Source organism: Oncorhynchus tshawytscha, linkage group LG24 (assembly GCF_018296145.1).
Source record: "Oncorhynchus tshawytscha isolate Ot180627B linkage group LG24, Otsh_v2.0, whole genome shotgun sequence".
Classification (NCBI taxonomy): Eukaryota; Metazoa; Chordata; class Actinopteri; order Salmoniformes; family Salmonidae; genus Oncorhynchus; species Oncorhynchus tshawytscha.
Window position 1 is genome coordinate 8,948,620 of NC_056452.1, and position 21,314 is coordinate 8,969,933.

Genomic DNA, 21,314 nt, shown 5'->3' on the forward strand with positions numbered 1-21,314 from the left:
CCATTGGCTACATGGAGTCTCATTAAGATAAATTCCATGCAGCCTTGTTTAGAATTTCGAACACTGGAATGTGAGATGTAATCTACACCTCGATTAGGTTTATAGAATTTCTCAATATTTCATTTAATTTTGCATCATTATTTCTATATAGCCTACACTTTCTCGTTCTGAACTTCTAGCATGAGTGTGGCTTTGTGACAATGATCAACAGCAGCTGCTTACCGATTTGTCAGCTCCAACGCTGTTCCACCTCCGACACTGCCAAAACATCAGCTATGCGTGTGTCGGTTCTCTTCGGTTAACGCTTGATTTGATTGAATCTAGGCCGCAGTGTCTTTTTCTATGCCATAACGATGTATAAATAAAACACACCACTCTATACTGTAGACAGGTCTATTGTTTTGTTTAAATTAATTTACTTTCAATTTTGAAATTTTATTCAGAACTTAGTCAAAGTTAACATAATGTCACAACCGGTATTCAATCAAATATTTTCCTCAAATAAGCATTTTCCTGTCATCACAAATAATTGTTGCACTGATGTATGTATTCTTTTCATTTTGCAAGAGCAACTGGCTCTATTTTCACATATCAAATTCAAGTTCAACCTTAAATAGCAAGGAGGACATTCATAAAAACAAACCACCATTGTAAACATACCACTTTAAAAAAAAAAAAAAATTAAAAAATTAATAAAGATCAGATTCATGCATGGTAAAACACAGGAACAAATCATATACACATACTGTATAGTTACTTTGGGTTTCGTAGGGATAGCCTATGGATAATTTGATCTACATTGGGAAAACTTAGATGGTGAATTTACAGTTTTGGATACTTTTTTTGTGAACGATCCACAAATGAAAACCTTTAGCAACGTACAACAAAAATGAGTGTTTCTTATTGGACATGTCCAGGTAGTCCCTCCCTGGTTCAGTCAGTTGTCTTCTGTTTGGTGCCTAATGAACACTGCCCTGTTACTGGTAAATAGATAAAAAGCTTTTTAAAAACTGCCGAGGTCAGGTGACTAAAGCACAGTATGTGCCATATGTGCTGGTCAAACACCCAAGGATAAAGTAAATCATATACAATATAAAAGGCTGATGTAAATGGTGTGCAAGTTTCCTCCAGGACCCGCCAATGTAGAACAACAGTTTTGTCTGTCTCTATATATAATATTACAAATCATAAAATAATCACAGTTTTTTAAAATAATAAAACAGTACAAACGTAGAAAACAAAAATATTTCCTTTTGTAAGACTTAGAACAGACAGAGCAGAAACCTGCAAACTGAACTGAGTCTGTAAATGCACGGAAAGGAAAAAACGGAAAACGGTGCAAGCGTCCGTCCATCCTTCCGTCCGTACATCCTTTCTTCATTTAACCATTATTTTATCTCTCTCATTCTCCGTTTCATTCTCACTTTTTTTTCATCCCTCTGTTCTGCACAGCAGACTCAATGTTGGCTCAACTTTTCTGCAGCGTCACAGCAATGTTTCATATCACAGAAACGTTGAGAACATTTCTTCTGAGCAGATCTTATCCTTCATACTTCCTGCATGTCCCACTGTCCAGATATTATGATGTTTGGATTCGACCAATTTCTTGTCTAATGGCTGAAAGAGAACACAAAACTGAGAAAATCATGTGTGCGTGTGTGTGTGTTCTGTAGAGAATGGGTACTGGAGGACGGCATTATCACTGAACCTTCATCTATTTAAAAGAAAAATTGAATTTTCTATGAAGAAGTAAATAGATGAACCTAGCATCATCTTAGGACATAATTAATTAGGATACCTTTGTTCGCCGTAACGGAAAAACTGAATCGAACTACAGAAAGTGTATAGAACATGAATAGGAAGGACCTTAGTCAGTTTGCAGGTAAATTGCTCACTGATGCTGGCAAGCCTTTTCAATAACAACATGCATAAACACTTTGTATCACCTACCATTAATGATCTCATCTTTCACCTTCTGCAATTCACGTACAACTTCCTCCAAGATTTCCTGTGGGAATAAAAAATACAGTTGACATTTTCTGCTTCTTTCACAATACTTTTATTCCATTAACGATTGAAGAATGCCACACTGATCCGTCCAATATGTTTTACAGTTTTGAAATGAGATTTCTACCTGCTTCATCCTGTCAAAGTCTATGTCTCCTTCACTAGTGCTGCCCACTGGTCGCACCCTGCAAAACAACAACAACCATAGGGATGATTGGAAATGATCGATAAATATTAATTTCATTGTAAATAAGACCTATACAGTACATTAAAGCAGAGCTGTTCTACAGCTAATGACAAGTGACAAGCAACATTCATCCTTGATTATTAGATGAAGGTACAGTATCTTATATTGATATAGCATGGTGGTGTTAGCAATGTAAGGCAACAATCCATTCACTGTTTATTAAGGCGATAAATCCAAATTGGCGGGCCATGTACCAGTCAAAAGTTTGGACACACCTACTCATTCAAGGGCTTTAATTTTTTAAAACTATTTTCTACATTGTAGAATAATAGTGAAGACATCAAAACTATGTAATAACACATATGGAATTATATGGTAACCAAATAAGTGTTAAACAAATCAAAATATATTTTATATTTCAGATTCTTCAAAGTAGCCACCCTTTGCCTTGATGACAGTTTTGCACACTCTTGGCATTCTCTCAGCCAGCTTCATGAGGTAGTCACATGCAATGCATTTCAATTAACAGGTGTGCCTTGTTAAAAGTTAAGTAGTGGAATTTCTTTACTTCTTAATGCGTTTGAGCCAATCAATTGTGTTGTGACAAGGTAGGGGTGCTATACAGAAGATTTGGTAATTTGGTAAAATACCAAGTCCTTATTATGGCAAGAACATCTCAAATAAGCATAGAGAAACGACAGTCCATCATTACTTTAAAACATGAAGGTCAGTCAATCGGGAACATTTCAAGAACTTTAAAAGTTTCTTCAAGTGCAGTCACAAAAACCACCAAGCGCTATGATGAAACTGGCTCTCATGAAGACCACCACAGGAAAGGAAGACCCAGAGTTAGCTCTGCTGCAGGGTATAAGTTCATTAGAGTTACCAGCCTTAGCAATTGCAGCCCCCCAAAAATGCTTCACAGAGTTCAAGTAACAGACACATCTAAACATCAATTGTTCAGAGGAGACTGCGTGAATCAGGCCTTCATGGTCAAATTGATGCAAAGAAACCACCACTAAAGGAGACCTATAAGAAGAAGAGACTTGCTTTGGCCAAGAAACACGAGCAATGGATATTAGACTGGTGAAAATCAGTCCGCCGTGTCTTTGTGAGACGCTGAACAGATGATGTCCGCATGTGTGGTTCCCACCGTGAAGCATGGAGGAGGAAGTGTGAGGGTGTGGGGGTGATTTACTGGTGACACTTTCAGTGATTTATTTAGAATTCAAGGCACACTTAACCAGCATGGCTACCATAGCATTCTGCAGCCATACGCCATCCCATCTGGTTTGCGCTTAGTGGGACTATAATTTAGTGGGACTATAATAAAACTTTTGACTAGTACTATATATTATCATCACAAGCTTCCTCAATGCATTAAGCAAACACTCTCATGGTTCTTGTTTCCCATTGAAAATACTGAGAATATATTTCAGTGTCTAGGTTTTACCGAGAATGGTGCGACAAACAAAAATATCCAGTCAGTGGCAGTCATGTGGGCGAAAACAGCTTGTTGATGGGAGGTCGAAGGAGAAAGGCAAGAATCGTGCAAGCTAATAGGCAGGCCACAAATGGCAAATAACGGCACAGTGCAACAGTGGTGTGCAGAACAACATCTCGGAAAGCACAACTCGTCAGTCCTTGTCATGGTAGGGCTATTGCAGCAGACGACAACACCGGGTTCCATTCCTTTCAGCTAAAAATAAGAAGCTGCTGTTCTTGTGGGCATGCAGTCATCAACACTTGACAATGGAGGAGTGGAAAAACATAGCCTGGTACGACGAATCCTGGTTCCTGTTGCATCATGCTGATGGATTTGGCGTCCATGGCCCCATCCTGCCTGGTGTCAACGGTACAGGCTGGTGGAGTCCATGGTCCCATCCTGCCTGGTGTCAACGGTACAGGTTGGTGGCGGTGGTGTAATGGCTTGGGGAATATTTTCCTGGCACATGTAAGGTCCCTTGATAGTAATTGAGCAACATTTCCTTGTCCCAAATAATTCAGGCTGTTCTGGAGGCAAAGGGGGGTCTGACCCAGTACTAATGTGTGTACCAAATAAACTGGCTACAAAGTGCATATTTCCTTATCTAAGAGAACATAATGCTATGTAATATGAACCTCTCAATAAATCCCCTTATTTACCTAAAAAGTTATAGTCTGGTCCCAGATCTGTTTTGCTGTATAGCCAACAACTGCCATAGGAGTTGGCTATACAGATATCACAGATCCAGAACCAGGCTAAACAGTTACTATGCCTCAGATGAGCAAATCCACACATCAGTAAAATCCCACATAAAAAATTATAATTATACATTTCATTCGTATATAGTGCTTTTCATTACAGTGTAATCTACAACACTAAATAGGCAAAATAATAATGTAACAATATAATAGTCTACGCAAGTCTTCAACTTTTTGCTGCCTTAAAATTAAATCTAAAAAGGAATTCAATATATGTTTTTCCCCCTTACAGATCTACACAACCTACTCCACATTTTCAAAGTAAAAGAAAGTTAGAGAACATTTACAAAATTAATTAACAAATTAAAAATATAAGATGTCTTGATTGTGTATGTCTTCACACTCCAGAGTTAATACTTGGTGGAAACATCTCTGGCAGCCATTGCAGCTGTGAATCATTTTCAATAAGATTCTACCAACATTGCACAACTCTTAGGGCAAAATACACTTGGTGTACAAAGTATTATGAAAATCTGCTCTTTCCATGACCAATGACCAGGTGAATCCAGGTGAAAGCTATGATCCCTTATTGATGTCACTTTTTATATCCACTTCAATCAGTGTAGATGAAGGGGAGGAGACAGGTTAAAGAAGGATTTTTAAGCCTTGATACAATTGAGACATGGATTGTGTATGTGTGTCATTAAGAGGGTGAATGGGCTAGAAAAAATATTTGAATGGTGAATGGTAGTAGGTGCCAGGCACACTGGTTTTTGTCAAGAACTGCAACGCTGCTGAGTTTTTCACGCTCAACAGTTTCCCATATGTATTGTCATGACGTGGCCCTTGCTGGGTATAGATCGTGGCTTCCCCCTCTCTCACTCTCTCCTACATCCAGGTTCTGTTATCTCAGGTCGTAAATTCCCGGCGGAGACTCTCTCCCCCTGGCCATGCAGTATGGAGAGAGAGTTTCACAGTAGAACAAAGGAACTCCAGCCAAATTCTAGTACATTCCAGAATTTGAGAATTGAATAATATCCATATTTTGGAGAATGTGTAAACGGTCGGTGGAGAAGCCAGCTACGACCCGGTCCATTTTGTTTCATGTTTGTGACCTCATGAAAGATAATACAGCCACATTACCCTAACTCTGTTTACACAGGTTCCTCAGTTATAAGGTTTGCATCTAATTATTGTATATAATGAATGAGTAAAGATTCAACTATTTGTGAAATGATGTAATGTGATGTTAAACCGTTAATGTGAGATAATTGTATTCCCTTTAAAGTTTAACTAAGTCAATTGCCCGCCCCTGTGAGCACCGACATGATCTGGCATCATAGAACCGCCTTTCCTATTGTCACGAATAAAAGCCCCTCCTAAGAAAATCCTCTTCAGACTGAGAAAACCCACAGCGTGAGCTGTGATTGCAAATAGTTTAGACCACGCATACCTCGGTGTAAGCTGAGGGGGCACAGGTTTGATTACCAAAACTAAAAAACTAGTCCACGTGGAGCATTGGCTACACAGCTGGAAATGGTTCAACTCTGAGACTATCAATCCCTACAGAATAAGAGCAAATCTTAGATACTAATTAATAGTCTGCAGCTAGAAATTATGTAAACCTGGGATGAGAATACCGACAACCGCCGAAACATCTATCTATGAGAACATTTTTGAATGGTACTCTGAAGTATCCATTCTAACAACAAAAGAAAGAGAGAGACTCGGATGAACTGACTCTCCAGCAGACGGACTGACGATTCCAACAGAGAAGATCACAATGACACATGGGCGTAAATATATATTTACAGCAATTATTCCCAAATGAGTGAGCGTTCATGTGCAAAGAATTAGCATTTCAATTAATATAATTATCAACTGTGTCAACTTTTGTCTTTCCCGCTCTTTCTCAGTACACACCCACTTCTCTTTGTCCACCAAGCCGTCATAACGGCTTAGCCCACTAGAGAATCTTCCCTATCCTTGTTAGTAATAAATATCTACTGTTTGTTTGTTTATGCATTTCTGTGATTATTTAGTTAGTTAGTAAATAAATTATTAAGCCAATTTGTGTATGGATGATTTATAATAAAGGCTGGGTTCGTGCAGATAACCAACAATTTACGACGTTTGGAGTGAGACTGACATGAGGTAAAGAATAATTCATTAATAGAAGACTAATTGATCAGATATGAAAATATCTGAAGAGTTATAATCGGAAAATTCTAACTTGGTAATCTGAGGATTTTCCGTGGTGCCCCGAATTCCTAGTTAATTACATTTACAAGATTAGTTTAATCACGTAATAATAATTATAGAGAATTGATTCGATAAAATAACAGTCTTCACTTTTAATGATGCCAAAGACACAACAGTATCAAGAACGGTCCACCACCCAAAGGACATCCAGCCAACTTGACACAACTATGGGAAGCATTGCAGTCAACATGGGCCAGCATCCCTGTGGAACGCTATCGACACCTTGTAGAGTCCATGCCCCAACTAATTTTTTTGGTCAGAATTGCTCAAGCTCAGTATATTTGGAAGGAAATCATTGATGGACAGCAATATTTAAACCTTGTCTTAGATTTTTTAAGCAGTTTTAAGTCAGGATTTATACTGGACCATTCAGGAACACTCTACCTCTCTTGCAAAGCCATTCTGTTGTGTTTTTTTTTGCATTACAATTTGTGTAATTGTCCCGCAGAAAAACAAAACCCTATCCCAGGGTTAGGTTTTCAGAAGACTGAGTTGTTGTTGTTTTTTTACCTCGGCTTTGCTCTTTTCATATTTATTTTGATCCTAACAAACTCCCCAGTCCCTGTGGTGACAACATACCCATAACATTGCCCCAACTATATAAAGGGATCAACAACATTGCATTCGGTCCATATTACTGGTGTTAATAATGGGCGGCTTGATTGATTTCCACGTTTTTTATTTAAAGAAATTCAAGATGAGAAGATAATTGTCCAGCCCATTGGGCATCTAAGTACACCCCCATATGCCATGTCTTGAAATATGCAGACAGACAGATTGAAAGTAAGTTTACATTGTAATAGTTCGGACAGCCAACTTTCTAGCTCAGTTCATAACTTTTAGACTTTCCCAGAAAGCATGGATTATTGTTTTCCAAGATGGTGTGATGGAAAATGTTATGTTTGTGCTTTTTCTAATAACCAATTTCTGTGTTAATGCAAGTGACTGATTGAAAAATTCGTCACTATCAGTATCTGCAATTTGGCAGCACGCCCAGAACTTGTTTTGAGAACGAAAGGATATCTCAGTTTCAAGGTCTCAGCTTGGAGAGATATAAGCCTTGTGAGGTATTGGTCTGTCACATGCATGAACCAAATGTTAATGATTCATTAATTATGAATAATTAATAAGTTGAATCATGCAAATATAACTTCAGTGTAAGCAGTATACAGTGGGGCAAAAAAGTATTTAGTCAGCCACCAATTGTAATTTAATTATTATTATTTAATAATTGCTCCCACAGTTGATTTCTTCAAACCAAGCTGCTTACCTATTGCAGATTCAGTCTTCCCAGCCTGGTGCAGGTCTACAATTTTGTTTCTGGTGTCCTTTGACAGCTCTTTGGTCTTGGCCATAGTGGAGTTTGGAGTGTGACTGTTTGAGTTTGTGGACAAGTGTCTTTTATACTGATAACAAGTTCAAACAGGTGCCAATAATACAGGTAACGAGTGGAGGACAGAGGAGCCTCTTAAAGAAGAAGTTACAGGTCTGTGAGAGCCAGAAATCTTGCTTGTTTGTAGGTGACCAAATACTTATTTTCCACCATAATTTGCAAATAAATTCATTAAAAATCCTACAATGTGATTTTCTGGATTTTTTTTCTCATTTTGTCTGTCATAGTTGAAGTGTACCTATGATGAAAATTACAGGCATCTCTCATCTTTTTAAGTGGGAGAACTTGCACAATTGGTGGCTGACTAAATACTTTTTTGCCCCACTGTATAAGAGAACTAACGGAACTGCCCCTGCTCCTGACAAACGTGTGCTATGGTGCATCAAGTTTGTTGGAACCTCTCCAGTTAACTGACAATAAAGAATTATTCATTTAAGTTTGACTTTGCCTTTTTTTTATTACTACGCCTGTCAATCTTATCCAATATATGATTTACGTCACCTGCTAAAATAACAGTTCCTGTCTGGATTTGATCTAATAGCTTGAATTCTATCTAAAAACACCATATTTGCCGCTGGTTGGACAGACATTGAAATCAATGTGTATTTTTAACCATGTAAATACAATTCAACATTAGAAAACATTCTTGGTCCATGTGCTTGGATATAAGGGTATAACAATGTATTCTTATTTATCAGGATTCCTACACCTCTGCTGTTACTACAGTAGGTGGCAGCATAGGCTTCTCCAACTCCTCTTTAAATATTCAATTTCTCCTTTTTTTTTTTTAAATGTAACCCTTTTTCTAAAACTAATTCAATTGTTTTTTTTCCCTCATCAATCTCCACACAATACCTCATAATGAAAAAGTGAAGAGGCGACTCTGGGATGCTGGCCTTCTAGGCTGAGTTGCAAAGAAAAATCCATATCTCAGACTGGCCAATAAAAGAAAAGATTAAGATGGGCAAAATAACACAGACACTGGACAGAGGAACTATGCCTAGAAGGCTAGCATCCTGGAGTCGCCTCTTCAGAGTTTATAATTGTTTTTTTATTTGTATTATGATTGTTATTATAAAAAATGGTTACCCCTTTTTCCTCACCAATTTCATGGTATCCAATTGGTAGTTACAGTCTTGTCTCATCGCTGCAACTCCTGTACGGAGAGGCGAGAGCTGGGCGTCCTCCGAAACACAACCCAACCAAGCTGCACTGCGTCTTGACACAATGCCCACCTAACCCGGAAGCCAGCTGCACCAATGTGTCAGAGGAAATACTGTACACCTGGCGACCGTGTCAGCGTGCACTGCGCCCAGCCCGCCACAGGAGTTGCTGATGCGCGATGGGACAAGGACATCCCTGCCTGCCAAACCCTCCCCTAACCCAGATTACGCTGGGCCAATTGTGCGCCACCCCATGTGTCTCCCGGCCGCGGCCGCCTGCGACAGAGCCTGGACTCGAACCCAAAATCTCTAGTGGCACAGCTAGCACTGCGACGCAGTGCCTTAGACTACCATGCCACTCAGGAGGCGCCTCTTCATTGTTGACATTGAAATTGCTGAGGATTTTTTACATTTAATCTACAGTGGGGAGAACAAGTATTTGATACACTGCCGTTTTTGCAGGTTTTCCTACTTACAAAGCATGTAGAGGTTTGTAATTCTTTATCATAGGTACACTTCAACTGTGAGAGACGGAATCTAAAGCAAAAATCCAGAAAATCACATTGTATGATTTTTAAGTAATTCATTTGCATTTTATTGCATGACATAAGTATTTGATACATCAGAAAAGCAGAACTTAATATTTGGTACAGAAACCTTACAGAGATCATACGTTTCCTGTAGTTCTTGACCAGGTTTGCACACACTGCAGCAGGGATTTTGGCCCACTCCTCCATACAGACCTTCTCCAGATCCTTCAGATTTCGGGGCTGTCGCTGGGCAATACGGACTTTCAGATCCCTCCAAGATTTTCTATTGGGTTCAGGTCTGGAGACTGGCTAGGCCACTCCAGGACCTTGAGATGCTTCTTACGGAGCCACTCCTTAGTTGCCCTGGCTGTGTGTTTTGGGTCATTGTCATGCTGGAAGACCCAGCCATGACCCATCTTCAATGCTCTTACTGAGGGAAGGAGGTTAATGGCCAAGATCTCGCGATACATGGCCCCATCCATCCTCCCCTCAATACGGTGCAGTCGTCCTGTCCCCTTTACAGAAAAGCATCCCCAAAGAATGATGTTTCCACCGCCATGCTTCACAGTTGGGATGGTGTTCTTGGGGTTGTACTCATCCTTCTTCTTCCTCCAAACACAGCGAGTGGAGTTTAGACCAAAAAGCTCTATTTTTGTCTCATCAGACCACATGACCTTCTCCCATTCCTCCTCTGGATCATCCAGATGGGCCTGGACATGCGCTGGCTTGAGCAGGGGGACGTTGCGTGCGCTGCAGGATTTTAATCCATGACGGCATAGTGTGTTACTAATGGTTTTCTTTGAGACTGTGGTCCCAGCTCTCTTCAGGTCATTGACCAGGTCCTGCCGTGTAGTTCTGGGCTGATCCCTCACCTTCCTCGTGATCATTGATGCCCCACGAGGTGAGATCTTACAGGGAGCCCCAGACTGAGGGTGATTGACCGTAATCTTGAACTTCTTCCATTTTCTAATAATTGCGCCAACAGTTGTTGCCTTCTCACCAAGCTGCTTGCCTATTGTCCTGTAGCCCATCCCAGCCTTGTGCAGGTCTACAATTTTAGCCCTGATGTCCTTACACAGCTCTCTGGTCTTGGCCATTGTAGAGAGGTTGGAGTCTGTTTGATTGAGTGTGTGGACAGGTGTCTTTTATACAGGTAACGAGTTCAAATAGGTGCAGTTAATACAGGTAATGAGTGGAGAACAGGAGGGCTTCTTAAAGAAAAACTAACAGGTCTGTGAGAGCCGGAATTCTTACTGGTTGGTAGGAGATCAAATACTTATGTCATGCAATAAAATGCAAATGAATTACTTAAAAATCATACAATGTGATTTTCTGGATTTTTTTTGGATTCCGTCTCTGACAGTTGAAGTGTACCTATGATAAAAATTACAGACCTCTACATGCTTTTTAAGTTGGAAAACCTGCAAAACCGGCAGTGTATCAAATACCTGTTCTCCCCACTGTATGTGGAAAACGTCAAGGGATGGTGAATACTTTCTGAAGGCACTGTACATGCTATACTTCCTCTTTTATATTGGTATTTTCAGTGTCCATGTATCCTATTGGCATCTGCTAATTCTAAAGTTACTTCCTCGAGAAGAACAGTTACTTGTGGACAATAGAGTCTAGATTTTACTGGGGGGAGGGGGAAAGAATATTGTCTCAATTTACAATAAGGTCGTCTTAGGCATCACTGTATGTAGCCTAGTATGCTTATCACTTTTTTTCATGTTTCTCACTCTCCTCGGGGCATAGATCAGCGTTAATATTGCAGATTGTATTTCAAAAATGTTTACAATATTTTTTCTTCTGTATTATTTTCCTCTAACCCTGCCTACCAACCCTCCCCTAATTGGAGTAAACTAATAAACAACAATACTTAGGCTTCTTCTTACAGCTTTTACATATTATATAATTAAGCAATAAGGCATGAGGGGGTGTGGTATATGGCCAAAAGCGGCTGTTCTTATGCACAACGCAATGCGGAGTGCCTGGATACAGCCCTCAGCTGTGGTATAATTGCCATATACCACAAACCCCGAGGTGCCTTAATCCTATTATAAACTCGTTACCAAAATGACAAGAACAGTAAAAATAAATGTTTTGTCATACCTGGTCTGATATACCACGGCTGTCAGCCAATCAGCATTCAGGGCTCGAACAGGGCTCGAACCACCCAATATCATTTCCATTATTGTGTTTTATTTTTACAAATCTTATTGTGTTATTTTCCCCTAACCCTACCACTCCTCCACTAATTGGAGTAAACTAATGTACAACAATACTTACGCTTCTACTTACAGCTTATACAAATCCAATGCATTTTCCATTAGTTAACTTTTAAAATTTGTTTAAATTTGTTTTTAGTCCTATGCTTCAGCTCCCCTCAAGCCGTCCCATATATCTCTGAAAACCATCCAGTGTTGATTTCTAATTGCCATATATTTTTCAACTCTGCTGTACTGTGTCACAAAAGTTCAGAATCTTTCTATTCTCATAGTTTCTACAGATTGTAAATTAAAGATGAAAATTTTTACTAAGAGTATTATTATATTATTGATCGATTGACTATGGCCTTTCAAGTCGCCCAGTAGTGCCATTTGCAGAGTTAGCTCCAGGTAAATGTTACAATTCTTCTTTAGCCATTCTTGAACCTGCGACCAAAAACAAGCTACATACTGTATGTACGAAAACAAGTCATCTAACGAGTCTGTCTCTTCACAGCAAAATCTGTTGAGCTGGGATGGTTGTATCCCTCATATTCATAACATTCTATATTGGCTGCAATAATTTTGTATAATAAATTAAATTGAAAAACTCTAAGTTTTTAATCCTGCGTTGTTTTGTGTATCAGTTCATACATAAACCATGTGCCATGGACTCGGCACATCAAAAATCTCTTCCCAACTATTTTTCAACCTGTATGGCGCAGCTGTCAATTTATTGGTCCTTAAATGAAACTGGTATACTTATTTTATTTAGCACACTTTTCTTTAACCAATTTGGTCTTTAATGTAGGGTCAACAGACAAGTTCTTTACCTTCTCCCCTTCCACTTGCCTCTTCCATTGTTGCAGTATTGCTGCAATCAGTTGGCGAGTTATGTCACTCATTCTGTTTTCTTGCTGGTCCAGTTTCTCTTCTAAAATTTGCTCCTTTGTTTCCAGAAGGCAAATTTTGTTGTCCTGTTCGTCCATGCACCCGCCCTGTATATGCATATCTGACACGATAGACTCTACTTTCCTTTCGAGAAAATCAACTTTTTTTTAACAACAGATTGTAACAGTTATTTTGTTTTGGTGTTATCCTGGATATCCATTAGCTGGTCGTTATTTTCATCTCCGAGTTGTTCTTTGTCTTTTCCTCTAAGGGAAGCCATGGCTTGTTGGGTTCGAGTCACAGCATTGCTTTACCCACAGATTGGTTCGCTGTTGTATATAACTGACCGCTCACTCTCTCCCGGTTGCTTGATCTAACGACTTTAGAGGCTTAATTTAAACTATATTGTCTGGCTTCTTCATATAATCACAGTTTTGACAGTACAAAACAGAGCTACTGTTCTATCGGTACATGTATGCGCCTCTCAAAAGGTGATTCTAACATGTATTGACTCAGGGGTGTGAATACTTATGTAAATTATGCATTTTTCTATTTAATTTTCTAAACATTTCCATGTATTACTAACATCTTTTTACTTAGTTATTATGGGGTATTGTGTTTTTTAAAATCTATTTTGAATTCAGGCTGTAACAACAAAATGTGGAATAAGTCAAGGGGTATGAATACTTTCTGAAAGCACTGTATGTTGTGCAATGCTGCTAGAATCTTATTCCAAATTATTCTCAGCTGTAATGTCTGACAAAGGTTCTTCCATCAAGTATCAGCTCTGGGTTGTGAAGACATCTGCAATCAAGACATCTTTTTATTTTTTTTACATTTTCTATAACTTTTTTTAGGTTGTGTAGATCTGTATACATTTTTAGTGAACATGTTAAGGCAGCAAAATGTGAAGGGGTGCAAGGGGTGTGTAGACTTTCACTAGGCACTGTATCCCTTCTCATTGTGCCACAAGATATTTCAAAAGGTTTGGGAGCCCCTATCAAACAGATGACGATACTAACTTTAATACCAGTGAAGAGTTGTCTACAGAGTTTACTCGGTCCCATGGATTCTTCCCAACACCTAGAAGGAGAGACGATCACAATTAGAAGAGACACATTTTAAAAAGCAATATCGCTCTATACAGGCAATAAAAAATATAATGGTCAGACTCAGAAAAATGTGGAGGCAAGAGTGTGTATACCTGTAGAGTTCTGTCCTGGCTTGGGATCCTCCTATAATGGAAAATGAAAATGGATGATTGTGTGTGTGTGTGTGTACACACACACACACACACACACACACACACACACACACACACACACACACACACACACACACACACACACACACACACACACACACACACACACACACACACACACACACACACACACACACACACACACACACACACACACACTGGAGCGACAGGTAGCCTAGTGGTTAGAGTGTTGGACTAGTAACTGAAAGGTTGCAAGATCCAATCCCTTAGATGACTAGGTAAAGAATATGTTGTTCCGCCCCTGAACAAGGCAGTTAACCCACTGTTCCTAGGCTGTCATTGAAAATTAGAATTTGTTCTTAACTGACCTGCCTAGTTAAATTCTCTCAACCAGCTTCATGAGGAATGATTTTCAAACAGTCTCGAAGGAGTTCCCACATATACTGAGCACTTGTTGGCTGCATTTCCTTCACTCTGCAGTCCAACTCATCCCCAAACCATCTCATTTCGGTTGAGGTCAGGTGATTGTGGAGGCCAGGTCATCTGATGCAGCATTCCATCACTCCTCCTTCTTGGTCAAATAGTTCTTACACAGCCTGGATGTGTGTCACTGGGCAGCTCTCGGCTGTGCTTCACTTTGTGGTCTGTAATAGTTGCAAGCCCTGCCACATCCGACGAGCGTCGGAGCCGATGTAGTACGATTTGTTCTTAGTCCTGTATTGACGCTTGCCTGTTTGATGGTTCATCGGAGGGCATAGTGTGATTTCTTATAAGCTTCCGGGTTAGAGTCCCGCTCCTTTTAGCTCAGTGCGGATGTGTCCTGTAATCCATGGCTTCTGGTTGGGGTATGTACATACAGTCACTGTGGGGACAACGTCATCGATGCACTAATTGATGAAGCCAGTGACTGATGTGGTGTACTCCTCAATGCCATCAGCAGAATCCAGGAACATATTCCAGTCTGTGCTAGCAAAACAGTCCTGTAGCTTAACATCTGTTTCATCTGACCACTTTTTTTATTGACCGAGTCACTGGTGCTTCCTGCTTTAATTTTTGCTTGTAAGCAGCTTTCAGGAGGATAGAATTATGGTCAGAGATGCTTTGTATGCATCTCTGTGTGTGGAGTAAAGGTGGTCTATAGTTTTTTTCCCTCTGGTTGCACATTTAACATGTTGGTAGAAATGAGGTCAAATGGAATTAAGTTCCCCTGCATTAAAGTCCCTGGCTACTAGGAGCGCCGCCTCTGGAGGAGCGTTTTCCTGTTTGCTTATGGCGGTATACAGCTCATTGAGTGTGGTCTTAGTGCCAGCATCGCTCTGTGGTGGTATGTAGACAGCTGCGACAAATACAGATGAAAACTCTAGGTGTGGCCTACAGCTTATCATGAGATACTCTACCTCAGGCGGGCAAAACCTTGAGATTTCCGTATATATCGTGCACTTGTTTAAAAATATACATAGACCACAACCCTTGTCTTACCAGAGGCTGCTGTTCTATCCTGCTGATAGAGTGTATAACCCGCCAGCTGTATGTTGTTAATGTCGTCGATCAGCCATGACTCGGTGAAACATAAGATATTACAGTTTTTAATGTCCCGTTGGTAGGATATGTGCTTTAAGTTCTTCCAATTTATTATGCAGCGATGGTACATTGGCCAATGGGACCGATTGGGGATAACTATTCCATCTCTTTCTCCTGCAAATTATGAGGATGAGGGCCTGTTTGGGTGTCAAGAGTAAATCCCTCTCGTCTGACTCATTAAAGAAAAATTCTTCATCCAATTCAAGGTGAGTAATCGCTATTCTGATGTCCAGAAGATCTTTGAGGTCATAAAAGACAGTAGCAACAACATTATGTACAGTTGAAGTCGGAAGTTTACATACACTTAGGTTGGAGTCATTAAAACTCGTTTTTCAACCACTCCACAAATTTCTTGTTAATCTTGAAACTAGGTGGCACTATTTTCATTTTTGGAAAAATAAAGTTCCCAAAGTAAACGGGCTATTTTGTCAGGACAAGATGCTAGAATATGCATATAATTGACAGCTTAGGATAGAAAACACTCTAAAGTTTCCAAAACTGTACAAATATTGTCTGTGAGTATAACAGAACTGATTTTGCAGGCGAAAGCCTGAGAAAAATCCAATCAGGAAGTGACTCATGTTTTGAAAGCTCTGCGTTCCGATGCGTCCCTATTGAGCAGTAAATGGGCTATCAACCAGATTCCTTTTTCTACGTATTCCCCAAGGTGTCGACAGCATTTCAGGCTTTTATGTTGAAGAATGAGCGTAAACGACTACATTGCGTAAGTGTCCGGCTGAGGGCTCTCAGAGTCATTCTTGCGTAATAGACAGAGGTAGCTATTTTTCCTCACGGTCTTACTGAAAATACAGCTGTCCGTGTTGATATATTATCGAATAGATATTTGAAAAACACATTGAGGATTGATAATAAACAACGTTTGCCATGTTTCTGTCGATATTATGGAGGTAATTTGAAATATTTTTCAGCGTTGTCATGACCGCAATTTCCGGTCGAATTCTCAGTAGCCGAGTTATTTCGGCTACAAAAATTATATTTTTGGAAAAAAGGAACATTTGCTATCTAACTGGGAGTCTCGTGAGTGAAAACATCCAAAGCTCATCAAAGGTAAACAAATGAATTTGATTATTTTCTGATTTTCGTGACCAGGTTGCCTGCTGCTAGCTAGGCATAATGCTAGGCTATCGATAAACTTACACAAATGCTTGTCTTGCTTTGGCTGTAAAGCATAATTTCAAAATCTGAGATGACAGGGTGATTAACAAAAGGTTAAACTGTGTTTCAATATATTTCACTTGTGATTTCATGAATATGAATATTTTCTAGTAATAGTTTTTGTCCGTTGCGTTATGCTAATTAGTGTCAGTTGATGACAATTCTCCCGGATCCGGGAGAGGGAGTTCCAAGTTAACAAACTATAGTTTTGGGAAGTCGGTTCAGGACATCTACTTTGTATATGACACAAGTAACTTTTCCAACAATTGTTTACAGACAGATTATTTAACTTATAATTCACTGTATCACAATTCCAGTAGGTCAGAAGTTGACATACACTAAGTTGACTGTTCCTTTAAACAGCTTGGAAAATTCCAGAAAATGATGCCATGGCTTTAGAAGCTTCTGATAGGCTAATAATCATTTGACATCATTTGTGTAAATTAGAGGTGTACCTGTGGATGTATTTCAAGGCCTACCTTCAAACTCAGTGCCTCTTTGGGAAAATCAAAAGAAATCAGCCAAGACCTCAGAAAAAAATGTAGACATCCACAAATCTTGTTCATCCTTGGGAGCAATTTCCAAACGTCTGAAGGTACCACGTTCATCTGTACAAACAATAGTACGCAATTATAAACACCATGGGACCACGCAGCTGTCATACCGCTCAGGAAGGAAATGTGTTCTGTCTCCTAGAGATGAACGTACTTTGGTGCAAATCAATCCCAGAACTACAGCAAAGGACCTTGTGAAGATGCTGGAGGCAACAGGTACCAAAGTATCTATATCCACAGTAAAATTAGTTCTATATCCACATAACCTGAATGGCCGCTCAGCAAGGAAGAAGGAAGAAATTCACTGCTCCAAAACCGACCTAAAAAAGCCAGACCACGGTTTGCAACAGCACATGGGGACAAAGATCGTACTTTTTAGAGAAATGTCCTCTGGTCTGATGAAACAAAAATATAACTGTTCGGCCATAATGACCATTGTTATCTTTGGAGGAAAAAGGGGGAGGCTTTTGCAAGCTGAAGAACACCATCCCAACTGTGAAGAACGGGGGTGGCAGCATCATGTTGTGGGGGTGCTTTGCTGCAGAAGGGACTGGTGCACTTCATAAAATAGATGGCATCAGGAGGACGGAAAATGATGTGGATATATTGAAGAAACATCTCAAGACATCAGTCAAGAAGTTGAAGCTTGGTCGCAAATGGATCTTCCAAATGGACAATGACCCCAAGCATACTTCCAAAGTTGTGCCAAAATGGCTTAAGGACAACAAAGTCAAGGTATTGGAGTGGCCATCACAAAGCCCTGACCTCAATCCCATAGAACATTTGTAGGCAGAACTGAAAAAGTGTGTGCGAGCAAGGAGGCCTACAAACCTGACTCTGTCAGGAGGAATGGACAAAATTCACCCAACTTATTGTGGGAAGGTTGTGGAAGGCTACCCGAAACCTACCAAATACTAATTGAGTGTATGTAAACTTCTGACCCACTGGGAATGTGATGAAAGAAATAAAAGCTGAAATAAATAATTATCTCTACTATTATTCTGACATTTTACATTCTTAAATTAAAGTGGTGATCCTAACTGACCAAAGACAGGGAATTTTTACTTGGATTAAATGTCAGGAATTCTGAAAAACTGAGTTTAAACGTATTTGGCTAAAAGTGTATGTAAACTTCCGAATTCAACAGTAAAAAATAAGTTACAAACAATGTGGAAAAACAAACAAAATAGCACGGTTGGTTAAGAGCCAATGAAACCACAGCCATCCTCTCAGACTCACCTGTCCAAAGGTGAGTCCAAATATATGCTATTTGCTCCTGTTTCTTGGCCCAAGCAAGTCTCTTCTTCTTATTGTTGTCCTTTAGTAGTGATTTATTTGCAGCAATTCGACCATGAAGGCCTGATTCACACATTCTCATCTGAACAGTTGATGTTGTTACTTGAACTCCGTGAAGCATTTATTTGGGCTGTAATCTGAGGTGCAGTCAACTCTAATTAACTTATCCTCTGGAGCAGAGGTGACTCTGGGTCTTCCTTTCCTGTTGCGGTCCTCATGAGAGCCAGTTTTATCATAGTTCTTGATGGTTTTCGCGACTGCACTTGAAAGTTCTTGAAATGTTCCAGATTGACTGACCTTTATGTCTTAAAGTAAAGATGGGACTGTCATTTCTCTCTGCTTATTTGAGCTGTTCCTGACATAATATGGACTTGGTACTTTACCAAATAGGGCTATCTTCTGTATACCACCCCTACCTTGCCACAACTCAACTGATTGGCTCAAACGCATTAAGGAAAGAAATTCCACAAATTCACTTTTAACAAGGCTCACCTGTTAATTGAAATGCATTCCAGGTTGGTTGAGAGAATGCCAAGAGTGTGCAAAGCTGGCATCAAGGCGAAGGGTGGCTACTTTGAAGAATCTAAATGTTTTTTTGGTTACTACATGATTCCATATGTGCTATTTCATAGTTTTGATGTCTTCACTATTATTCTACAATGTAGAAAACCATTTTTTTGGTTACTACATGATTCTATATGTGCTATTTCATAATTTGGATGTCTTCACTATTATTCTACAATGTAGAAAATCGTAAAAATAAAGAAAAATGGTTGAATGAGTACATGTGTCCAAACTTTTGACTGGTACTGTGTGTATATATATAGAAAAAATTATACTGAGTGTACAAGACATTAGGAACACCAGCTCTTTTTCCTGACAGAGGGACCAGGTTAATCCAGGTGAAAGCTATGATCCCTTATTGATGTCACCTGTTAAATCCACTTTAATCACTTTAGGTGAAGGGGAGGCGACAGGTTAAAGAAGGATTTTTAAGCCTTGAGACAATTGAGACATGGATTGTGTATGTGTGCTTTTCAGAGGGTGAATGGGCAAGACAAAATATTTAAGTGCATTAGAGTGGTGTATGGTAGTAGGTGCCGGGCGCACCGGTTTTAGTGTGTAAAGAACTGTAAACACTGCTAGATTTTTCAGTTTCCCATGTGCGCCAAGATTGGTCCACCATCCAAAGGACATCCAGCCAACTTGACACAAATGTGGGAGGCATTGGAGTCAACATGGGCCAGCATCCCTGCGGAATGCTTTCGACACCTTGTAGAGTCCATGCCCCGACGAATTGAGGTTGTTCTGAGGGCAAAAGGGTGTGCAAATCAATATTAGGAAGATGTTCCTATTGTTTTGTACACTCAGTGTACAAATAAGTGTGTGCACAAGTCTCTTTAGATTGCTTGAATGCAATTATTGTTGCTGGATAGACCCACCCTGGGAAACTAATACTTGATATTTTAAAAGAAGATAAACTGTATTACCTCTTCAAGTCTCTCTGAGGCTTTCCGTCTGCAGGAAAAGCAAATTCAGGCATTTAGATAATGAAAAAGACAACTCCAGTCATTTTGTGTTATTTCACAGGCTAGTAGCCTAATTACTTACAATAACATCAAGGAATACCTTTTTGAACTCCAGAATGTTCATTTAAAAAAATGTGGTATTTTGATGTGCTTATAGCTGGGGTAGGGATTTTCAATTACATGTATTTCAATTTGATTAAATACATATTTCTTTCACACTGTTGTTTTCCTCTCACCTGCGTGCTAGAAGGGCGTTCATTTCCTGCATCAGCCCCTCCCCTCCAGCACCACTACCTCCACTCAAGCGGTTGGCATCGTTCTTGGCGCCACCTGTTCCTGGTGGACTGTTCTCATCCTGAGGAGACACAACATTGGTCACCATACGAGTTCCATTTTATAGAAGCCAACCAACAGGTAATGTGTGTATGGTTAGAATGTCCAAGCAATTTTCACATAGATATGAATGGTCTTGTTCAGTGGGTCACACCGTAGCAAAACATTTTCAAACATATTGCAAAGAAAGAAAAAAATTAAGTTTCTTATTGGACATTTAGGTAGTACCTCCTTGTTTCAAAACGTTTTCTTCTTACTGACCATGATCAAGTCTAAGCTGAGATACTAACCCTTGCAACTTTACGGAGTTTGGCTCCAGCGAGGGCAGCCGCCAGTCCTGAGAGTGGCTGCGGCAGCTCATTCCCTGCCTCCCCTACCGGTGGTCCTCCATCAACCGGCAGTGGAGGGGGCATGGGCGGTGGCACCGTGGCCGGAGGCGGGGGGCCTGGTGGAGGAGGTGGGGCCATGGATGCCATAGGGGCAGGGGGGGGCATAGGCATAGGTGGGGCCACTGGTGGGGCCAAAGCCAGCAATGAGGGAAGAGAAACCGGACCTGGGAGAGAAACAGCATAGGTTCACATCAGTTGACATCAGATTCCTCATTGGCTAACACTGTTGGCGAGCACTGATTGGAACTGATTAGATTAATGGTCTCAGATAAGAATAATTTAATTTAAAGTTAATCAAAATGCAAAAGTACAGTAACAGATGGCTGAATTTTCTATGGGAACTGTTATTGTATTCATAATAGGTATATGCTTCCATCCATATAAGCCAGATGCATGTTGTGTGAGGT

At 40.0% G+C, this 21,314-nt stretch overlaps 1 protein-coding gene across 3 annotated transcripts in view; it reads right to left on the reverse strand.

Moving 5' to 3' along the window:
* Positions 1 to 386: 386 nt before the first annotated feature.
* The window catches only part of evla (Enah/Vasp-like a), a 72,148-nt gene continuing 51,220 nt past the window's right edge, over positions 387 to 21,314 (reverse strand). For all 3 annotated transcript variants that reach the window (XM_024429650.2, XM_024429649.2, XM_024429651.1), the window contains 8 exons: positions 20,809 to 21,071; positions 20,422 to 20,540; positions 20,147 to 20,174; positions 14,029 to 14,059; positions 13,847 to 13,907; positions 2,135 to 2,192; positions 1,951 to 2,008; positions 387 to 1,617 (listed from right to left, as the gene is read on the reverse strand). In XM_024429650.2, coding sequence (XP_024285418.1) covers positions 1,580 to 1,617; positions 1,951 to 2,008; positions 2,135 to 2,192; positions 13,847 to 13,907; positions 14,029 to 14,059; positions 20,147 to 20,174; positions 20,422 to 20,540; positions 20,809 to 21,071 — 656 coding nt within the window. In that variant the 3' untranslated portion in view covers positions 387 to 1,579. The remainder of the gene's footprint in view (positions 1,618 to 1,950; positions 2,009 to 2,134; positions 2,193 to 13,846; positions 13,908 to 14,028; positions 14,060 to 20,146; positions 20,175 to 20,421; positions 20,541 to 20,808; positions 21,072 to 21,314) is intronic.